At 36.5% G+C, this 20161-nt stretch overlaps 1 protein-coding gene across 8 annotated transcripts in view; it reads left to right on the plus strand.

Annotated features, from left to right (window-relative positions):
• PDE1A (phosphodiesterase 1A) overlaps positions 1–20161 on the plus strand; it is a 609100-nt gene that overhangs the window by 487728 nt on the left and 101211 nt on the right. For all 8 annotated transcript variants that reach the window (XM_071216230.1, XM_071216229.1, XM_071216231.1 and 5 more), the window contains 5 exons: positions 1321–1422; positions 1527–1647; positions 12448–12529; positions 14478–14598; positions 15636–15817. In XM_071216230.1, coding sequence (XP_071072331.1) covers positions 1321–1422; positions 1527–1647; positions 12448–12529; positions 14478–14598; positions 15636–15817 — 608 coding nt within the window. The remainder of the gene's footprint in view (positions 1–1320; positions 1423–1526; positions 1648–12447; positions 12530–14477; positions 14599–15635; positions 15818–20161) is intronic.

Below are 20161 nucleotides of genomic sequence, written 5' to 3' on the forward strand. Positions count from 1 at the left end.
CCTATCTTAATAGTTTCTCTTCCTTTATCCATCATCATGAACAGTAAAGCAGAGTATTGATTTCTCATGTCTCCCACCTAATGAGCACCCTGTAATTTTCAACAAGTACCTCCAATACTAGTTGTTATTAAAACAAATCATTGAACCATACCATCTTTAGGTAAAACACCTTTGAGACAAAATCATAATTCAAGTTTACTCACACCTTTAATCAACTTACTCTACTGGACACCCTAGTTCTCTTCACGCAGTACTGCAGAATGAAAACAAAATATAGTTCCCAGTATAAGTGATTGTTTTTATTATCTTTCTGTACAGAACAAACAATAAGCTGAGGAACATGCAGACCTTTGCTGGGTGATTCATTTCTACTTGGTGTGAGAATGAGTTCTTCAAGCACAAGCTTTGGGATATGTTCACCATATTTTCAGTTTCTTCATTAATACTCTCAATAGTATTGATGACTCTAATAAGATATATAGGGTCAGGGTCCCATATATTTAAACAGCGAACGCCCACTCACTTTGGCATCTTGGCTTTTCTGGGTTACTCATGATGCAGAGTTGGTGCAGTGAAGTGGTCCAGGTATTAGCTTTGGGTGTGGGAAATCTTGGGGTTGGGTCTTGTCTCTGCAACATGCTGTGTGACTCTGGGCAAACACTCAGTTTCGTCAGATGGAAAGCAACAGGCTGTTATGAGGATTAAAATTCCTTAATATATTGAAAGCACATACAACAATGCAAATGGAATGAATAAATACTGAATATGTGGTAGTGGTTTTATTAATAGTAGTAGTTTTATTAAAAAGGTACAAAATTAGGAAGTAGAAGGGAGGGTGTTGAGAATCTATTCCCCTCATCCCTCTTTCCTCAGACCCTGGGCCTTTAATTTCTTGGCATTATGGATTTAGAATGGTCTCAAGCCTCACCAGGTTATGTTTTTCATTCAAAGAATGCAAATACTGTATGTAGAATAGTTTTCTCTTAAAATTGCCTATCATTCTTTCAGGTATAAAAACAATATTAAGGAATTATGAGTGGGGGAAGGGATGGGAGAGATAGGGAGAAGCATCTAGTTTTTATAGGGAGATGCCAAACAGTATCATTCTCAGATAACTCTCTTGGTAACTTCCTAAATCCATGAGGGTTACACTATGAAATGTTAAACTTTTGTGAGCACTTTTATAATTTAAAAAAAAGTAGCATCTATTGTACTCATATGAATTAAGAAAAATAAATATGATTCATGATATTTGAGGTTCTGTTTCATTTCAGAATAATCAAGTGCCAACTGAACTTTTTCCTTTTGATATTTTTACAGAGATCTTCGGAACTTAGTGATCGAAATGGTTTTATCTACAGACATGTCAGGTCACTTCCAGCAAATTAAAACTATAAGAAACAGTTTGCAGCAGTCTGAAGGGTAACTATTTTCTTCTCCTTATGAAGTTCCATGGGCTTGGCCTGGGAAAAGACTGTAATTGGTTGCTTTGGTTTAATAATTTGAGCACATTCTTGGTTTGACAGGATTGACAGAGCCAAAGCCATGTCCCTGATTCTCCATGCAGCAGACATCAGCCACCCAGCCAAGTACTGGAATCTGCACCACCGGTGGACCATGGCCCTGATGGAGGAGTTTTTCCGACAGGTGCCTCTTCTACACCTTGCATAAATGTTTTTGGAAATAGTGACTAAATGTATTGGCCTATGCCTTCCCTGGGCAAAATCCAGGGCTTGTGGCTTACTAGGCTTCCCAATACAGAAATTACCAACCAGCCACAATGCATTTGTGGGGGTTTAAGCAGAATTTATTAATTTTTCAGAAAAACATATAATTTAATCATAGATAGTAAGATAGATGTTTTAAAGAAAGTCAAGTCTTGGATCTCAGATGCCACTCTCAGAGAAGCAAGAAATAATCAGATTAGAGTTGTGATCTGTTGCTGCAAATGACTGAGCAGAAATAGCAAAGAGCTTCATCAGACAAAGGAGAGGTTATTTAACACTTCTGCATACATACTCTTAGCCACAATTTAGTTATAGCTGCAAGGTAGACTAAGAAATGTAGTTTTTAGTTAGATGGTCACATGCCCAACTAAAAAATCTATTGCTGCATTTTTTTTCCTATAGTGTCCCATCTAGAGAATTTTTTCCCCTATAATTGCCTATATTTTCAGATTTTTGACCTCTCAATAGTGTTCTTTATTCTTAGTGCTTTATCTTTGATTTTAAACGTATCCCAAAGACATAAACATGACTTATACTACCATATTCAGGTGATTGTGGTTTCTGTCACCTGTTGTCAATGGATATGATATATTGCTTCATTTTTAAATAGGATTGCATACTCCTAGAGCAAGTTATTGAGCAGCATCTTCCCAATTCAAATATTTTCATATTAAACAATTTTGGAAAAATATTTTAATACATTTTATTTTATAATAATAAATCAAAAGTTAAAATCTGTCAAATTCTAAAGGCCAACTCTACTATGGCCAATTAATACTTATAATTTAGTATAATCAACTAATTAATACCTAGAAAATGGTAAATACAAGGACACCTTAGGGATAATTTTATTTCTCATTTATTTCTAATTTTAGAGAACAAGTAATATAAATTTTCTCAGGTTAAGAAGAAATTTTAAAATATTTCATCTGTAATAATCATGAAATCATGACACATACAATTTTGTGGGATGCAGCTAAAGCAGTGCTTAGAGGAAATTTTATAATTTTAAATGCATGTATTACAAAAGAGGAAAAGGATAAAACCACTGATCTGTGTTTCCAACTTAAGAATCTAGGAGAAGTTAATAAAATTAAACCTAAAGTAAGTTGATGGAAGGAGGTAATAAATGTGAAGACAGAAATCAAGGAATTAGAACAAACAATAGCAAACCTGAAGAAGAGAAGTCTTTGAAACAGTAATAAAATTTTGTTTTATTTCTTTTTGAAATAAAGAAACAAAAATAATCTAAAAAGAAAACATTTTTAAAAAGAAAACAGCCCAAATTTTAAGTAAAAGAGGGGATACCTTTGTAGATTCTACATACATATATATCTGTTAAAAATTAAATTTGTAGTTTCAAATCTTCCCATTAAGACAATTCCAGGCACAGATAGCTTCACTGGTAAATTTGCAAACATTTCAGGAAGAAATAATACCAATCTTACATAAATTATTTTACCACATAGAGAAGACACATAAAGTACTTACAATAAAAGAAAAAAATGATTAAGTAGTCAAAATAAAAATTTAAAACTTTACTTCCAAGGATAGCACTAAGAAAGGACAATCCAGAGGGTGAGAGAAAATATTTGTAATACAAAATCTAACCAAGGGCTTTTGTGCACAGATTGCATAAAGAATTCCTAAAATCAATTATAAAAAGGAAGCGGATGTGGCTCAAGCAGTTGAGCACCTGCCTCCCACATGGGAGGTCCTGGGTTCGGTCCTGTTCCTCCTAAAAAGGACAAACAACAAACCAGTGAGCAAAACCAGTGAGCAGACAATGTGCAAAAACAATGAGCAGACAACAAGCAAACAGTGAGCAGATAACGAGTTAAAAAAAAACACAAAAAACAAGCAGAAAGTGGATGTGGCTCAAGCAGTTGAGTGCCCACCTCCTACATGGGAGGTCCTGGGTTCAGTTTCTGGTGTCTTCTAAAGAAAAAAGCAAACAGACAATGAGCAAAAACAACAAGCAGACAACTAGCACAAACAGAGAGCACAAACAATGAGCAAAAACAATGAGCAAACAGATGAGGGAGCCATCTTGGTGGGGGGAGGGGGTCCAACAAATCTGAACAGACACTTCATTAAAGAAAATATGCACATGAGAAATAAGCACATGCAATTATGTTTGCCATTATTAGTAATCAAAGCAATGCCTATCAAGCCACAATAAGAAATGACTACATCCCTACCAGAATGGTGTAAATGGACAGGATTAGCATTATCAGGTGTTACTGAGGATATAAAATACTCAAGGTGTCATACATCATAGATGGGAGTATAAATCATTACAACCACTCTTGCAAACTATTGGGCTATTATTTAACAACTAAGATTAAATTTTATATCCCCACCCCCTCCTCAATCCAGCATTTCAACACTGAAGTATATAACTAATATATAGCCATGCTTATATCTTCCAAATATCTTATATAGGAATAGTCATAGCAGTATTACTTATAATAACTCCAAACCAGAAATAGCCCAAATGTCCATCAAATATAGAAAAGGATATAAAATCATAGCAGTCATACAGTGGAATATCATGTAATTATTTTTAAATGGACTTATATGAAACAATGATATTAATAAATATCAAAAGATTCTCACTATGACTTCATTTACATCAAGTTTTAAAACTATCAAAATTAATCTATGGTGATAGAAATCAGTACAGTGTGTATCTTAGGGAGTGGGAAATCACTGTAAAGTGTTAAGGGAACTTTCTAAATGATGGTAATGTTCTGCCCTGAGTGTTACACTGGTGTATATGTGATTTGTATACTTAAGATCTGGACATAAATTTTACCTCAATTTAAAAAAATAGAGTGTATCAGAATAAATGTACCTCATCAAAGCAATATAACAGAAATGGGGTGGCTTTTACAATGGTAATTTATTAACTTATAAGCCTACAGTTCTGAGACTGTGAAAAGTGTCCAAATCAAGGCATCAGCAGGCAATACTTTCTCCCTGAAGACAGGTACATGGAGGTATCTGCTGGTCTCCCCCTTCTCTTCTAGGTGTCATTGCTTCAGCTTTTGGCTTCCTCTCTCACCTTCCATGGGTTTCACTTGTCTCTGCAGCTCTTCTCTCTGTCAGCTTCTAGGGCTTCCCTCTATGTCTCTCTCCATCTTCACCTGGTTTTTATAAGGACTCCAGGAAGAGGATTAAGACCCACCCTGAGTCAGGCCCTACTGAAGTCATCTAATCAAAGGCCCTTACCTGGAATCATCAAAAGGTCCCACCTGTAATAAGTTCACACCCACAGGAATGGATTAGCTCTAAGGACATGATCTTTTCTGGGGTCCACAAAGGCCTCAAACTACCACACTGACATAAAGAATGCCCTAAGAAAATCACTAAGGTAAAAAAAAAAAAAAACTAATAAATCCAGGACAATCATGAAAATTAATGTTATATCTGCATGTAATACCATGGCTTGAATTATTCTTTTGTTTTACTGACTTCAAACCAGATAATGAGTACCTGGCAGAATCATGGAAGTAATGAATTCAATGAAAGTGACTCCACATATTTTTGAAGTGCACCACCTTATTACTGAATTTTCTAGAAAAGTGACTGACACCATAAACAAAGCTTCCAGGATGCTGTGGATTTAAGGATAGAAGGGAAGTTGGTCTTTTAAGCTGTCTGACATTCTCAGTACCTGGTAAATAGTGACTCAGATATCTAAATATTAGAGATTAAGACACACCCAGCAGAAAAGGTCAAGTCTTGGAATAGGTAGAGCATCATGATACTTGGAATGTTTTGTGATTGTGTTACTTAGAGTAAAAGGAAATGTGGGGGTTTTATCTTTTGTTTTGTTTGCAGGACCCTTGGTGGACAAAGACAAGCATTTTTGTGAACTAAAAATGTTTAGAAATGGACAGTATTTGCTTGAATGATAGTAATATACAAATACATTAGACACTTATAGCCAAAAGGAATGTAAAACATATATGTAATGTTAATATGGGCTGTTACATAATTAAATTATCTGTTGGCACTGCCTCATCTCTTCAACTTTAAAAATCCTCTCAGATTATAATAAATTGATTGAGAACTTGAGGATTTAATATTGGATTCTTATATTGCAATATCATTTCTCAGTTCCTGAATTTCTAAAAGTGAAAGAATTTCAAATTCCTTTTGGAACTATATACAGCAAAACAGGAAAAGTAGAATTAAAGGTCAAAATGAGTGGTTGTACTGCCAACAAATGTTTTACCAGCAAAGCAAATATATATATATGAGACTTATACTAAAATATGATACTGAGTCTAAAAGTTAAAATATTTTCATGCATTTAACTAACTAAATAAATCTCACAGTGTTCTTACTTATTCTTAGCTATACCATGTATTTTATCCCTTTCAAGGTGGCTACAACCCCTGAATTTGGAACTCCTTAATGTATGTATTGCTTTGAACGTGTTTGCCATAACAAGCTATTTATTAATAGCTGGAACTGTGTTTCTATATGGATGTCCTAGAAATTGGCAGGGCTGTGAATGGCTATTGCATATGTTTTATTATTCTTGCATATCCTCCCATTGAAACTGTCAATTTGTAGGTGCTGCTGTGCTAACAGATGCCTTCTTACTATGCATTTAGCCCATGTAACTGAGGTTTTTCATCTCAGCCACAACAACACTTTTGTGAGACAATGCACACATATATTCCTTCATTTTTAGGAAGGCATTAAGAATTTTAAAGCTGTGTCATATGATCCATTCACTATGCTGGACAATTTGGGGGAAATCAGATAAGGTTTGTCTAGAACACATCACTGCCATCAGGTGTAGTATAAATATAAACAATTTGCATTTTTTATTAAAGTATTTTTAATAGTTTGGCAGCAGTGAAAAACCTAATAATGCAAGGTAGAAAAATATTAGACTTGGTTTCAGAAAATCCATGTGAAAGCCCTAGTTTTTCATCTTTGCCACAGTCATGGGGCTAATTCCATTCTGCCTCCTCCCCAGGATGATTGTAAAGAACAAAATGATGGGATGAATAATTAGGATTTACAGCTATGTTATCATGTTACAAATTTGAGGAATTAGTATTATGTGTTATTCTCCTGGTCTGTTTTAAGCATTATATTTTTAGAAGGCCAAGTATCAGAAAGCCAGTGATTATTAAATGTTGTGTCATTCAATGGCCACTTAATGTTGAACTGTGAAGGACCTTGGCACAGTTTTAAAACACATTCCCAACACCCATGAAGTTCAGTAAGTACCCAGTTAAGAGAAGTATTTTCCTTTGTGCTCTGCAGAAAAAAGCACTAGACTTGGAATTTGTCCAATAGGCTTATGAACAAAATTAGACTAATATTGGTTATAAATTTAAAAAATCATAAAAAGTGCTGAAAGAAAGTAGCTGATTTTTGGAATTTTCAATATCAACAAGATAAAGTTGCATATGTGTATCAAGAGGAATTTTGAGATGTGTTGACTTCTAAATCAATTTCTTCTTATTTTCTGAGCTCATTTGGACTAACACTGGGCTTAGATAGACATTGTCTAAGAATTGTTGAAATAAAATGCATTTCTAGAGGAAATTGCCACCAAGCTATTTGTAACCTCAGAAACCCTATGAATGTTCCCTAAGGTGGGTCTTGTTAGCAGAGGAGATCAAAATTGTATCCAGAATTTGCTGTCTTGAAAAATTCTTTTTCTCACTGTTGAGTAAACAACTGATGGTGAAGAAGGTGAAGTAGTTCCTCCTCTCCTAGACCGGTTTCACAACAGCTTGTGAAATTCATCAGTATAATTAATGTCCTCTCTTGTTGTGTTCACTGAAGTCAACCCCTTTGCCTCTGCCCTCTAGCTCTAATGGGTGGTTTGGAAGCTTCCATTCCTTACAACTATGACTGAGAGATCAGACATAGAGGAACCAGTTAAGAAAATAACCATTAGTAAAGGAATATAAGTTTTTGCTCCTTATTCCCTTCTCGAATAGCCATACTCAAGATATGGCAAGATAACAAGAAATTAATACAATTAAATGAAATAATTAGACACTTCCATTAAAATTTGTTCATATCATATACGGATGTCTTAGTTTGCCACAGGGCTGTTGATACAAAGTACCAAAAACCGGTTGGCTTCTATAATGGGAATTTTATTTAGGGTAAAATCTTACAGTTCTAAGTTCATGAAATTTCCAAATCAAGGCATCAGCAGAGATGCTTTCTCACCAAAGTCAGCTACTAGTGATCCTGGCATCCTGCCATGTGGCAAAGCAAAATGGCAGCCAATCTCTGCCAATGTCCCTGCCTTCCCCTCCAGGCTCACTGTCTCCCAGAGTCTAGCTGTGAACTGTCAGGCATATGGCTTGTCTCTTCAGCCTCGAGCTGCTCTTTGGGCCCAGACCCTTGGGGGCCACTTTCCATGCCTTTGTTCTCTGTTGATTTTAGACTCTGTAACCTCTCCAGGCTTTTCTGTCTTCTTGCAGTCCTATCTCTCACATGGTATGCTCAAGATGGCAGCTTCCTTTTTCTCTGTGTATCTCTTTTTTGTGTCTCTGTTTATATAAAGCTCCACTAAAAGGGCAGAGACTCAACCTGAGTCACACCTCATTGATATATTCCAATCAAAAGTGATTTAATCAAGTGATCTAATCAAGGTCCCTTAACCAAATCTAATGCAACCAAAGGGTCTCACACCCACAGACATGGATTAATTAAAAAACCATCATTTTTGGGATTCACCAGATGCAGACTTTCACATTAGATAAACTCAATAATTAAGTGAATTTTTCCGTTCTTCAACCAGGTGTTTTGTGACATGCCTTTAAAAAAAAATCTACATCTAATAAAAATTTACATTTGCCAATAAGTATTACCTTTTCAGTCAATGAGAATAAAACATTGGAAAGGCAATTCATTTGGAAGAGATGGTCAAAATGATTATTTTGCCATAAGTTTCATACAGTCAGTTCCCTCTATTTTCAATGTTGCTAGAAGTAGTATAAAGTACTTTATTTCCAAGTAAATTGTATAGTCCATGGGATGAAAAATGTTTTGGTTATTAGTGTCAAGGATCAGGCATCAAAAAAAAGAAAAAATCACAAATGTAAAGAAACTAGATATAAGCCAGGATAATAACTTAAAATTTTAAGTTGAAGCCTACAGTTAGAGGCATAAAAGTGCTATAAACATTTATTACACAAGGTGTACTGTTTCATCAAATATTTATAATACTTACAAAAATAAAATTGTGCTATATCATATATTTTCCAGAAAATGAATGTGTTGGCTATAATAATCATTAAACATTTAAGAAATTTTGATGACTTTCTTAGAATTTCAGAGGGTCCATCTTTACAAGGAATGAAAGAAGGTATTTAGATGGCCTAAATCACTTACAAGTTCAAAAATGGCTAAACTAGTGCAGCCCTTCCTGCTTCCCATAGTGGCCCCAAAACTGTGGTCTGGGTCTTCCTATATGTTTGTTGTTGATCTTGCTTCCAGGACTAAAACTTAGGTTTCAATGCCCTCTCCTACCTTCTTTATTTCTTTGAAACTATAGAAACTCCTTTAACTTCAGAGCAAAGGTGAAGAAAAAAATGCTGTTAAACCATTGGACTTGATACCTTTTTGACAGCTTTCAGAGCTTTTATACTGCTGGGAAAGCATAAAAACAAATACTAGATTTTGTCAAGGCCTTTTAAAGAAGAAACCTCAACAATATCGAAGGGAATCAGTAAGACAGGCATAAGCTGTTAGACCTGAGCACAATGTGTTGTGTTTGGATGTTATGGGACTACTTTCTCCACCTTCCCTAGGCTTATCCCCCTACGAACTCAATGCAGAGACCCAAGGGCATAATTGAGTGGCACTGATTAATTAATGAGATTAGTAATCCATGTTTGGGGGGGGGAAGTATGTTTGGCCTCATGGTGGCAGCATCCTCAAATGAAAATACAACCCCCAAAGAAAATATAAATGATATGCCTTACAGAGTGCTTATTACTCTGACCCCTGTCTTCATACTGATGGAAAGGAAATGTTTCCAATTCAAGGACAGAGTAAGGAAAATTGCAAAATTGTTCAAATTTATATGAAGGGACTTTGCTTTTGTATATCTTTTCCTTCTGCCTTAGTAGTATCTACTTTGTACTTTTAGGTTCCTTCAAAGTCCTACTGATCCTTGCACTCACCCTAAGGAATAAATAACACTTTGAAATATTTATAAATTAATTAAAAATTAATGCATTTACTATTGAGTGTGCTGTAGTAGTGAAAATATAACATTCTAAATCAGTTGTGGGGTGCAAGAAGCAAGTAGAATATAAAATCAAGTCTCTCACTCTACATATAAGAAGATCAACCCTGCATACATGTGTCAAATGCCTGAGCACTTTATGGTAATGATAATGTTGCCATCTAGCATTCTATAAAATTTAGTACATGGAAGGCAAAGTAATGTAATAACTTCTTCAGGCCCAAATGGTCATTTTTGGGTCAACCAAAGAAAATGGATCATATAGTATAAAAAAAACCTAGTAAATTTATGACTTTAAAATGTCAGCAGCACCTTGCCAATAAAACTGATCAGCTATATTTGCCATATATAAAATAAGTGTTTGCAATATCATATTTCCCATAATGTCTATAAGAACCTTTATTTCTATTAAATAACAATACTAATAGTATTTATATTTTAACATAAAATATTATTATCATTCTTATACCTTATTCTCGACATGTTAAAAATAGAATCCACAATAGGATCCAAATCTATTCCTCCTCCTAATCATCAACAGGCTCATTTTCATTCAGGCTTTAAGCTGAAGAGTCATCTTTAACTCACCCCAAGCCATCCCACACAATGATGACAAATTAATCGTTCAAAATTAGAACTCCTGTCATGTCAATCCCTTGCTAGAAAAATGAAAGAAAAGAAAAAGCCAATGCATCCCTATTACACACTAAATAAAGTACTAACCTTTGTGCAGTGGTTCAACATCATCCAGGACATACATGAATGTCTTTAATCTGCAGCACTGTTTTTGTTACTGTTATGAATTGTTTTTATAAGCTAACATCTCCTATTTGCTAAACAGTAGGCATTGCCCTTAGGCTTCACACAAATTATCTTAGATAACTACAGGATTATCCTATTAGGTATATACTGTTACCTCTTTATTTCTAAGCTAAGTAAAAAGTTGGGTAGCAGATGAAAATTCATTTCAGCAAAGGCTGTGATAGGCCCGAAGTAACAGAAATGGCCTAGCAAAGAGCAGGCAGTTAACCCTGTGTCCTCTTACTCCACGGCTGATGGCATTAATAATCCCCTTCCGTCGGTTCCTTAAGCTGGGTAGAAATAGGAATTCTAAGTGGAATTGATGTTTTTATTCTCTAGGGGAATCAGAGGGTTGCTGGGAGAGGTTGCAGAATTTTTCACCTATTTTCTCTCCCATGCCATGACCTTGTGAAGTGTTTGTATTTACTTTGTCTTGTTTAGTAACCCTATCTATATTTTCCAGAACCATTCTTATTTCAAAATTTCTCCATATAACGCTCATAGTCAGAGGCATGGCTTAGGGGAAATGCACCAGAAAATAGTTAATGAAAGTTTAAAGGCCACATATTGTCATGTTATAAAGAATATGATGAAACAATGTTCCAGGAAGCGGAGCACAAGAATGAAGTCCTTAGACAGGTTGGTGCATTTTTACACAAAGTAAAAGTGAAGGTCCCCCTCTCTTTTCCTCAATTTTGGAAACTGACCTTGTGTCCTAAGATGAAGATTGGGCAAGGCTGTGTGAGGACATGAAGATATATAACCAAAAGCTTAGGAGAAAATAGAGCCTAAAGCATTCTTTTAAATGGCCAGACAATTGAAATGAACAGGAGGAAGTAAAATATCCTCTTTCCTCTTCCTGAGGTAAGCTTGTCACCTTGAATGCATAAACAAATGTTTGATAAATCTTGTGATAATAAAGCTTTGCCCAGAGCAGTCTCTTTTAACTTTAGGAGGTGGAAATTAATTAGTTCTTAAGATGTTAAACCCAAATACAAGTGGAATTCTTTCAAATATGTGCTCAACAAATCTACTTTAGATAAGATCAAATAATAAAAAAAGAAATCATTGACATTTCCATTTTCTCTGAGAATATGTTAAAATAAAATTATGCAGGCATAATATATGAATGCTGAAGATATTACTTAGAACTTGCTGCTGGGGATTCAAGACAACTTGGATAATGAGTAGGAAGAGGTTTCAAAAAATGCTCATACACTTGTAATTTCAAAAAGACCAATCACAGAGCCTTGATACCAAAGACCCACTGATGTATTTGGCATTAAAGAAGAAAAAGAGCAGAAAAATTCATGAGCTATATTATTAATTAAATTCCAAGTAACACACTGAAATGAGTATTTTATGATGACTTTAGAAAATTCCAAAGAGCAAAGGTTTACAATCATGGCATTGTAAGTCCTAAGCAGAATTTCAAGGTGCTGAAAATATTCATATGCAACCCCCCTCCCGCCTCCCCTCACCCCGTAATATGTTTCCAAAAGGAGACCTTTGGAATAAAATTATACAGACTTGGACTATAGCTTCTGATTTTTTTTTTTTTTAAGTACCAGTTTGAAAATGAAAGATGGGTCTTGTTTAGGTATTTGACCTAGGCTGTTCGTTATGTGAGATGCTTCAACCTGAGTTTCTGCTAATGAGCTTTCCTTTCTCCAGGGAGATAAAGAAGCTGAATTAGGGCTTCCATTTTCCCCACTTTGTGATCGGAAGTCAACGATGGTGGCCCAGTCACAAATAGGTAATACTGAAGATTGCTGGCTATGGAGAGTGGGTGTGTGCTTCTCAGTTTTCAAAAGCTTGACTTACATGAAAACTTCAAGATAAATTTTATCTTCATCATGCTAAATGCTAAGAACTAATGAAACATTCTCACAAAATCAATTCAATAGCTTTAGTTAACGTAATCATTTTTCTGGTTGTAAAACATTTTACAAAATAGTGAACTTATGCAAGAGAGGATTTTTTTGTTGTTTTGTTTCTGTTACTGTTTTGTGTAACTGAATCCTTTGGACATAGGACAATTCAATGAAAACATTGATATGTGTATCCTGTTATTACTAAATTTGCAGAGCATGCTTAATGTACTATTTCATATGCTTTGGGGAAAAATTCATATTTTCTGACTATTATAAAATAATATTGCTCCAAACCATATTCATTCCTATCATCTGTATTTGTTAGGGACTTCAAGCCCAGTTCATTATTAAAACATTCTTGCCACATTGCATAGTTCAAATATTTGAATAGTTATTCCCAGAGCCAGCATCTTCATTATTTAATGGTCTATCAAAAAACATAAGGAACCCTCACCTTATCTCTGTTCTTGTGCTCTAGTACCTAGCAGTCATGCAGTTAGGCTTCTTGGTTTGACCCTCCTCTCCTTCCGACCCATGTGCTAACGGTTGTTTTACTCGGGAACAAAACACACGGGCGCCTGTCATTGTTTAGCAGACATGAAATAGGTTGTCAGGCTAAGGATCTCCTCTGGCATTCAGACAAGGATCTAAGTTTCTCAGGTTCACTTCTGCAGTATAAATTGCTGCCATGTTAGAAGAGGTGAAGCTTCATTTGACAATCTACATATTCTAGACATTTAACCCTTAGAAGTAGCACCCAGGATGGCCGGTTAACATTGCTTTTTCTTGAAGGTATCAGTTAGAATACAAAACTATTAGGGCTTTTTGAATAAAATATATGCCTTAATATATGCTATGAGTAATCCAATTATTTGAAATATGAGTTACTTTAAGCACTGGCTGGATGAAGTATATCTTCGGGTACACTATCACTTAAAAAGCCTTCCTCCACAGTTATTCCATAATCAAATGGTAATCCATTGTACCCTGAACGTATTTAGGCAATCCGCCCTTGATTTCAAACACCACCCCTCTCCTGAGTTCTTGGGGGTGTTGAAGTATACACAGAGCTTGTCTCCTCCTGCACCTAAACACTGGGTGGTAAGTGCTCCCCAGAGGACAATGCCCCATTCTCTCCTTGTGTCATTTTTAAAAATCTTGTTGAGTACTTTAAATATAAGTCTTTATTCAATCCTGACATCTCAAAGTGGTAGGATTAATGCTGTCTCCCAGAGATGTTACTGTTCTCTTTGCCGATTTGACAGAACACGCCCACATGCTGTGAACTAACACTTTACCTCCAGAGAATAATAAACAGCAATTTGAAATATTAACACACCGGCAGAAGGCTCTGACTAATATAGTGAGACAAAGGGATTACTTTCCTATGGCCTGAGGGAAAAAAATTCAAATATTTAGTTTTGTGAAGCTTAGATATTATATCTTGTTGGTCAATAATAAAAGTCAACAGGAAGAAACCTTTCAAAAGAGTAATCATTCTTCACTGAAAGAAAATACATATTCGCTCTTGGTTGGTCTGAATTTGTTATTAATAATAGTTTCAGGCTGAATATGTAATGGGAAAGCCAATATATTTAAGTTAAAAAGCTCGTGTTATGTCACTTCCACTGACTGAGAGATTATTTTATAAAGCAGTTAAGCTATCATTTCTAAAGATGATGTTATTGGATTCAAATATATATATCAAGGGATAAGTTAAACCAATATTGTAATTGATATTTGCTAAGCCAGAAACATCAGAGAACCTTTCCTATCACTGATCTTAGAAGTCAGGAAATTGTAACGTGAATTTATCTCTTTTTTTTAAAGGTTTCATTGATTTCATAGTAGAGCCAACATTTTCTCTTCTGACTGACTCAATGGAGAAAATTGTTTTTCCTCTTATAGAGGAAGCCTCAAAAGCTGAAGCTTCTTCCTTTGGGACAAACAGGTTTGAGTTTTGTTCTTGTGTGTGTGTCATTTTTCATCTTTGTGAAGTTTAAAAACCTTTTGCCTATAATTCTTGTTATTTCTTACTTTTAGGCAGGAAATTCTTAGAAGAATTATTTGGTAGTATTGCCACCTAGTGGGCTTCTGTTACATTGCATCAGCCTTTGTAAATAACAAGTCCACTAAGAAAAATATCAAAGAACTAAAATGTTTTATAAAATTACATTTAATACCCAGGAGAATAAAATTATTTGAGTTTTCATTGGACAAATATGTTTTGTTTTCTGGATATAGTAACGTATACAGTAGTAACAGACAGTAGCAGGGTAGGGGGAATTAGTTGGTTTGCCTATAAATACACTAATCACACCCACTTGTATAATTAGTAATATACCTGTATCAGAGTTAGTCTTTTACCTTACATGAATTCAACAGATGTGTGTAACATGCCCCAGAAAAATCTATTATATTTAGAACTTAAAATATTTCAAACTGGATTTTTTTCATTAATAAATTTATTTGAACCATGTATGTAAAACATCCAGTTGCAGCATAATCATGCTAATTCTAGCCCCTCTGGTGCCATAACTTTTCATAATGACATGCCAACAGACTCCCTAAATGCTGTCCTAATGAAGAAACTGAGGGAATGTCCTACCTGAAAAAGTTTTAACCAGGAGATTTAACTGTTGAGGAAGGTGCAGGTACTACTACCCCCTTTGGGCTCCGGAACGTTGACATCCCCCAGTGGACTCACACTAAGCTCAACACAAGGTTCTGCTGCTCAAGAACCCCACACCCCACTCCTTTCAGGACATAGATACCCTGTGAGACATACGGACGCAGACCTGCTGTTCTGGGAGGCTGCATTTCCGTCCTTTCTGGGTGGAGAGGGAATGGAGGAAGGTGGACTGTGTGCTCAAAACTGGGGCTGAGCCCCTGCCGCCCTGAAGCTTTTCCAATTTGTTGTGCTCTTTCATCCCATATCTAACCTTTGTGGGTTTTTTTGGTTTCTTTTGTTGTCATTGGTAACTCAAGCACCTACGGGGGGTTCCATGTTGCTGATGCACTGAGACGATCGAATGTGAAAACCAGCGTGAGCGACGGACTGTGTTCTACAGACTACGCCCTTACATCAGTGGACCTGAAGAGCTTCAAAAACAACCTGGTGGACATCATTCAGCAAAACAAAGGGAGGTGGAAAGAGTTAGCTGCACAAGGTATGATGGTTTATGATGTCTTACTGCCATCTCTTTTCATCTAACTCCACCTCTGACATTTTGAATCCTACCCCTAGGTTTCTTCTGTGAAACATGCATGCCTTTTATGGTAGTTAGGGTTTAGCTATCCCTTGATGGTTCATAAAAGGGTTGGTTTATCTGTTAAATGAAAAGGGATGCTGTTTTGCTTATGCCAGATTGGCTGCAGATGTGTGTCACTGGGTAGTGGTGAAGTGGGTATGAAGGATGAGACAATAAAATGGTGCCAAAGTTTTGTGTGACTCAGTATGCTCCTGTGCTTTTGTGGGATTCTTTTTAGTTTGTGTTTTAGCTTTTGCATGTGGCTTTTGTGTTGCACTGCAAATATACCTCTAGGTGTTAGAGATTCCAGTACGTGGCATTAGAAGTTCAGTTGTCTATTTTTTTTCTTTATTTTACTAAGTTCACTCACGAGTTGGAGAAATCATTTGTAATCTGCCACTAAAGGAATGAGATGGGAGTCTAGCTATAGTTATTTCTGATTTATTTGTTGATTCAAATTAATCAGCTCATTCTGTTTAAGAGGGGTTTTCATTTTCCAGCTGCTAAAACAAATACCATACATTGGGTTGGCTTAAACAATGGGAGTTTATTGGTTCATGGTTTTAAAGCTAGAAGTCCAAAATCGAGGCAGTCAGCAAGGTAATGCTTTCTTCCTGAGGACTATGGCATTCTGGAGCTGGCTGCCGATGACCCTTGGTCTTTGGCTTCTTTGTCATGGCAATGTATGTGTGACCTCTCCTGGCTTCTCTCTCTGTCTGACTTTCATTCTACCTATCAAGAACTCCAGTAACCCAGATTGAATACCAACCTGATTTGGTGGGGCCACACCTTAACAGAAGTAACATCTTAAAGAGATCGTCTTTACAAAGCATCCACACCCATCAGAATGTGGAACAAAATCAAGGACATGTCCAATTCAATCTCCACACCCAGCCCTCTGGACCCCAAAAGGACATGTTCTTACCACATGCAAAACACATGCATTCCATCACAACATCCCCAAAGTCTTTAGCCATTTCACTGGCAATACCAAGTACAAAATCTCATCAAAATTGTTTATGGATATGGTCCATCTTTGAAAAAATTCTCCTCTGTCTGTGGATCTATAAAATATAGAAAACAAGTTACCTGCTTCAAATACACAATAGTGGAACAGGCATAGGATAAACAATTCCATCACAGAAGGGAAATCTTCGAAGGAAATAGGGGTTATAGGTCAAAAATAAAAACGCCATTAGATATTGAGATCTTAGAGTCATCTGTGGAACAATATTTTGTCCTCCAGACCTGATAGAGTGGCAGTTCACCCCTTCAGAGCACTTGTGTGGTGGTCATATTCTTCAGCAACCATCTCTGAGCATGGAACATCAGGATAGTGGCACTTTCCCTGAACAACAGGGCACACGGCCCATCCCATCCAAATTCCAGGGGAGAAGACCTGCCTCCTCCAAGCTCAGGGGCGGGCCTGGGTGGCCTGGGTAGGGAGTCTATACTCTTGGCCTGAGGAGATCTTTTCAGACAAGACCTTTGCTTCCATGGTTCTGCCCTTCAAGTCATACTTCCTTCAATTCATCCCTTTTCTATCCTTCAGTCCATGATGTCTGTGGTTCTGCTTATACAAATTTTACAAAAACCTTGTCAGCTTTCCATGCAGTTCAAGTGGGTCCAAACCATCAGACAATATAACTTTCCATGATCCTTCCTGGATAACTATTTCCAATCCTGACTTCCACTGAAATGGCTACTATTTCTATGTTCAGACATACCACTTTAGGAAAGGTTTGTTCAGTTAAGCTCTCACATGGAACATGCTCTCTGGGTACTCACTTCCTGAAAGCTCAAGGAGGTCCCTGACAGAGTTGATTCTGGCCCTAATCTCAGAACACACTATCAGGATGGGCTCAGAACTTTCCAAACCATTAATTTCTGGTTCTTTGTGCTTAAGTTTCCAGTTCTCAGTTTATCCCTTTCCTCTAGCATTTTACTATAATGCTAGCATTTTACTATAATGCGAGAGGAAATGTCAGGCTGCACTTTCCACACTGAACTTGGGAATCTCCTCAGCTAAATATCCAAGTTCACATTTATATGTTCCACTTTCAACCTGTCAGAAAACTATTTTGCCAAGTTCTTTGCCATTTTATAACAAGGATCACCTTTCTTCTAATTTCCACATTCATTTCCTTCTAAGGCCTGATCAGAAGTAACTTTAATGTCCATATTTCTATCAACACTCTTTTCATACCAAATTATGTATTCTCTAAAGATGATATAAACATTATCCATAGGTCTCACTCATTTTTGAGCCCTCACAATTCTTCCAGTCTCTACCCATTATCAAATTCCAAAGCAATTTCAACATATTTTAGGTATTTTCAAAAGCAGCACTTCACTCCCAGTACCAAATCTGCCTTAATCAGGGATCTTGAATTCTGTAGAGCAGACCACAAGCTGGGAACACCATGAAGGTTCCAGTGCATTCCACAGGAGAAGCTGGCTGACCAAAGTGGAGAGAGAAATTCTTCTTTTAGACTTTTGACATCTTCAGATCTCCCTTTACAGACTTCAACTGATTGGATGAGACTTCTCTTATTACTAAAGGAAATCTCATTTGTTGAGTGTAGGTGTAATCAGCCATATATGCAATCATCTGACTGATTATTTAAATCCATAAAATATCCTCACAGTAACAATCAGGCCAGTGCTGCTTGACCAAACTACTGGATACCATAACATAGCCAAGTTGACATATGAACTCAACCATCATACCATCATATGGGGTATGCAAGTCAGAATCTGAGTAGTAATTATCTTTTATGCAAATTCCAGATCTGACCCCTACCTTTTCTTACATTTCTTCCCCTAGTCCTGTCTTCTTCATGCACTATACTTCCTGCACATTGGCCTTCTGGAAGGTATTTAAAATACGCCAGGGCCTTTCAATTATTTCTTCAGCCAGAAATTCTCCTTCTCAAGCTCTCTGCAAGGATGATTCCTTCTTGGGTGGCAAGTCTCAGGTTTTGTTTAATTTAAAATATATAACACTTAATAACTCATTTGATTTAATTCTCAAATAAACTTATAAGATATGTACTCTTATTAACCCCCATATTCTAGATAATGAAAGTGAGACAGAGAATAGTTATGTGGCTTGTGCAAAAGCCCTGATCTAATAAGTGAAGGAGCCCAATACAGCTCTTGTGAGGGCCTCTTCGTGGTTGAGGGACCTGTGCAGACACACGGAGCCTCACATTCAGAATAACCCATACTTGGTTTAATGCTCTACTTTCACTAACTTGAAATGCTTAATAATTTTTGAACAAGGGAACCCACATTTTCATTTTGCACTAGAGACTGAGAGTTATGTAGCTTCCCCTGGCCATAACAAAGAGTCTTTGTGATACTACATTATTGACACACTGTGAAATACCTAGCACAATACAAGACTCAAATAACAGTAGTAAGATACTAAGTCACATCCATCTAACTGGAGTTATCAAGTGACTAACCTTCCTGCTCTACAAGGACAAATTATAGTCAAGATATTAGCCTTGGAGCACTGTAGGATATAAACCACTAGACTATAAGCTCTTTTAGAGTAGAAACTTTATCCTATCATATGTCCCTGGCTCATAGCAGGTGCTTTAAGAGTATTTACTGAATGAAGTTTTGAATGAATGGAAGCTTAAGCTCCACTATGTTTGAATATTATATTTATTCAGAAAGGAAAACAAATAAATATGGGGAAACAAGATTTCTGAAATCCCTTCTATGTACCTGGGATTTTATGTACACTATCCCATTTCCTCCTACACCAACCTGCTGACCTACATATTATCCCCATTTTATGCTCATGGAAATTGAGGCTTTCACTGCTCCTAAGCACAAGAGTCAGAGCTATCTGATTCTTTAACCAGGGTTTCTCCCACTATACCCCAGTACCTCATATTATACTGTCCTGTCTTTCAACAAAGTTGCAAAAGACATTAGATTGAAATTCTGTTCTTCAGTGAATCCAGACAATCCAGTTGACCAATGTACTCTCCTTTAAGCAAGTTTTAATTACAATATCTGTTCAGTAATCTGATCAAAATAACCAACAGTGAACCCCAAGCACTAACCCATTGTGAAATGCATCAATACAATGGTGCATCATGGAAACACAAGTTTAGGGCAAAACCAAAGCTTTCAGCGAGTGATTTCTTTACTGTGCAGACCCCTGGGTGGGGATCAATAGACGGCAGCTCTGAAAGCCTCCACTTCGTGCTGGAGAAGAAAGATATCCATACTGTGTGAGTGTGG

The sequence above is a fragment of the Dasypus novemcinctus genome, chromosome 7, assembly GCF_030445035.2.
Source record: "Dasypus novemcinctus isolate mDasNov1 chromosome 7, mDasNov1.1.hap2, whole genome shotgun sequence".
NCBI lineage: Eukaryota > Metazoa > Chordata > Mammalia > Cingulata > Dasypodidae > Dasypus > Dasypus novemcinctus.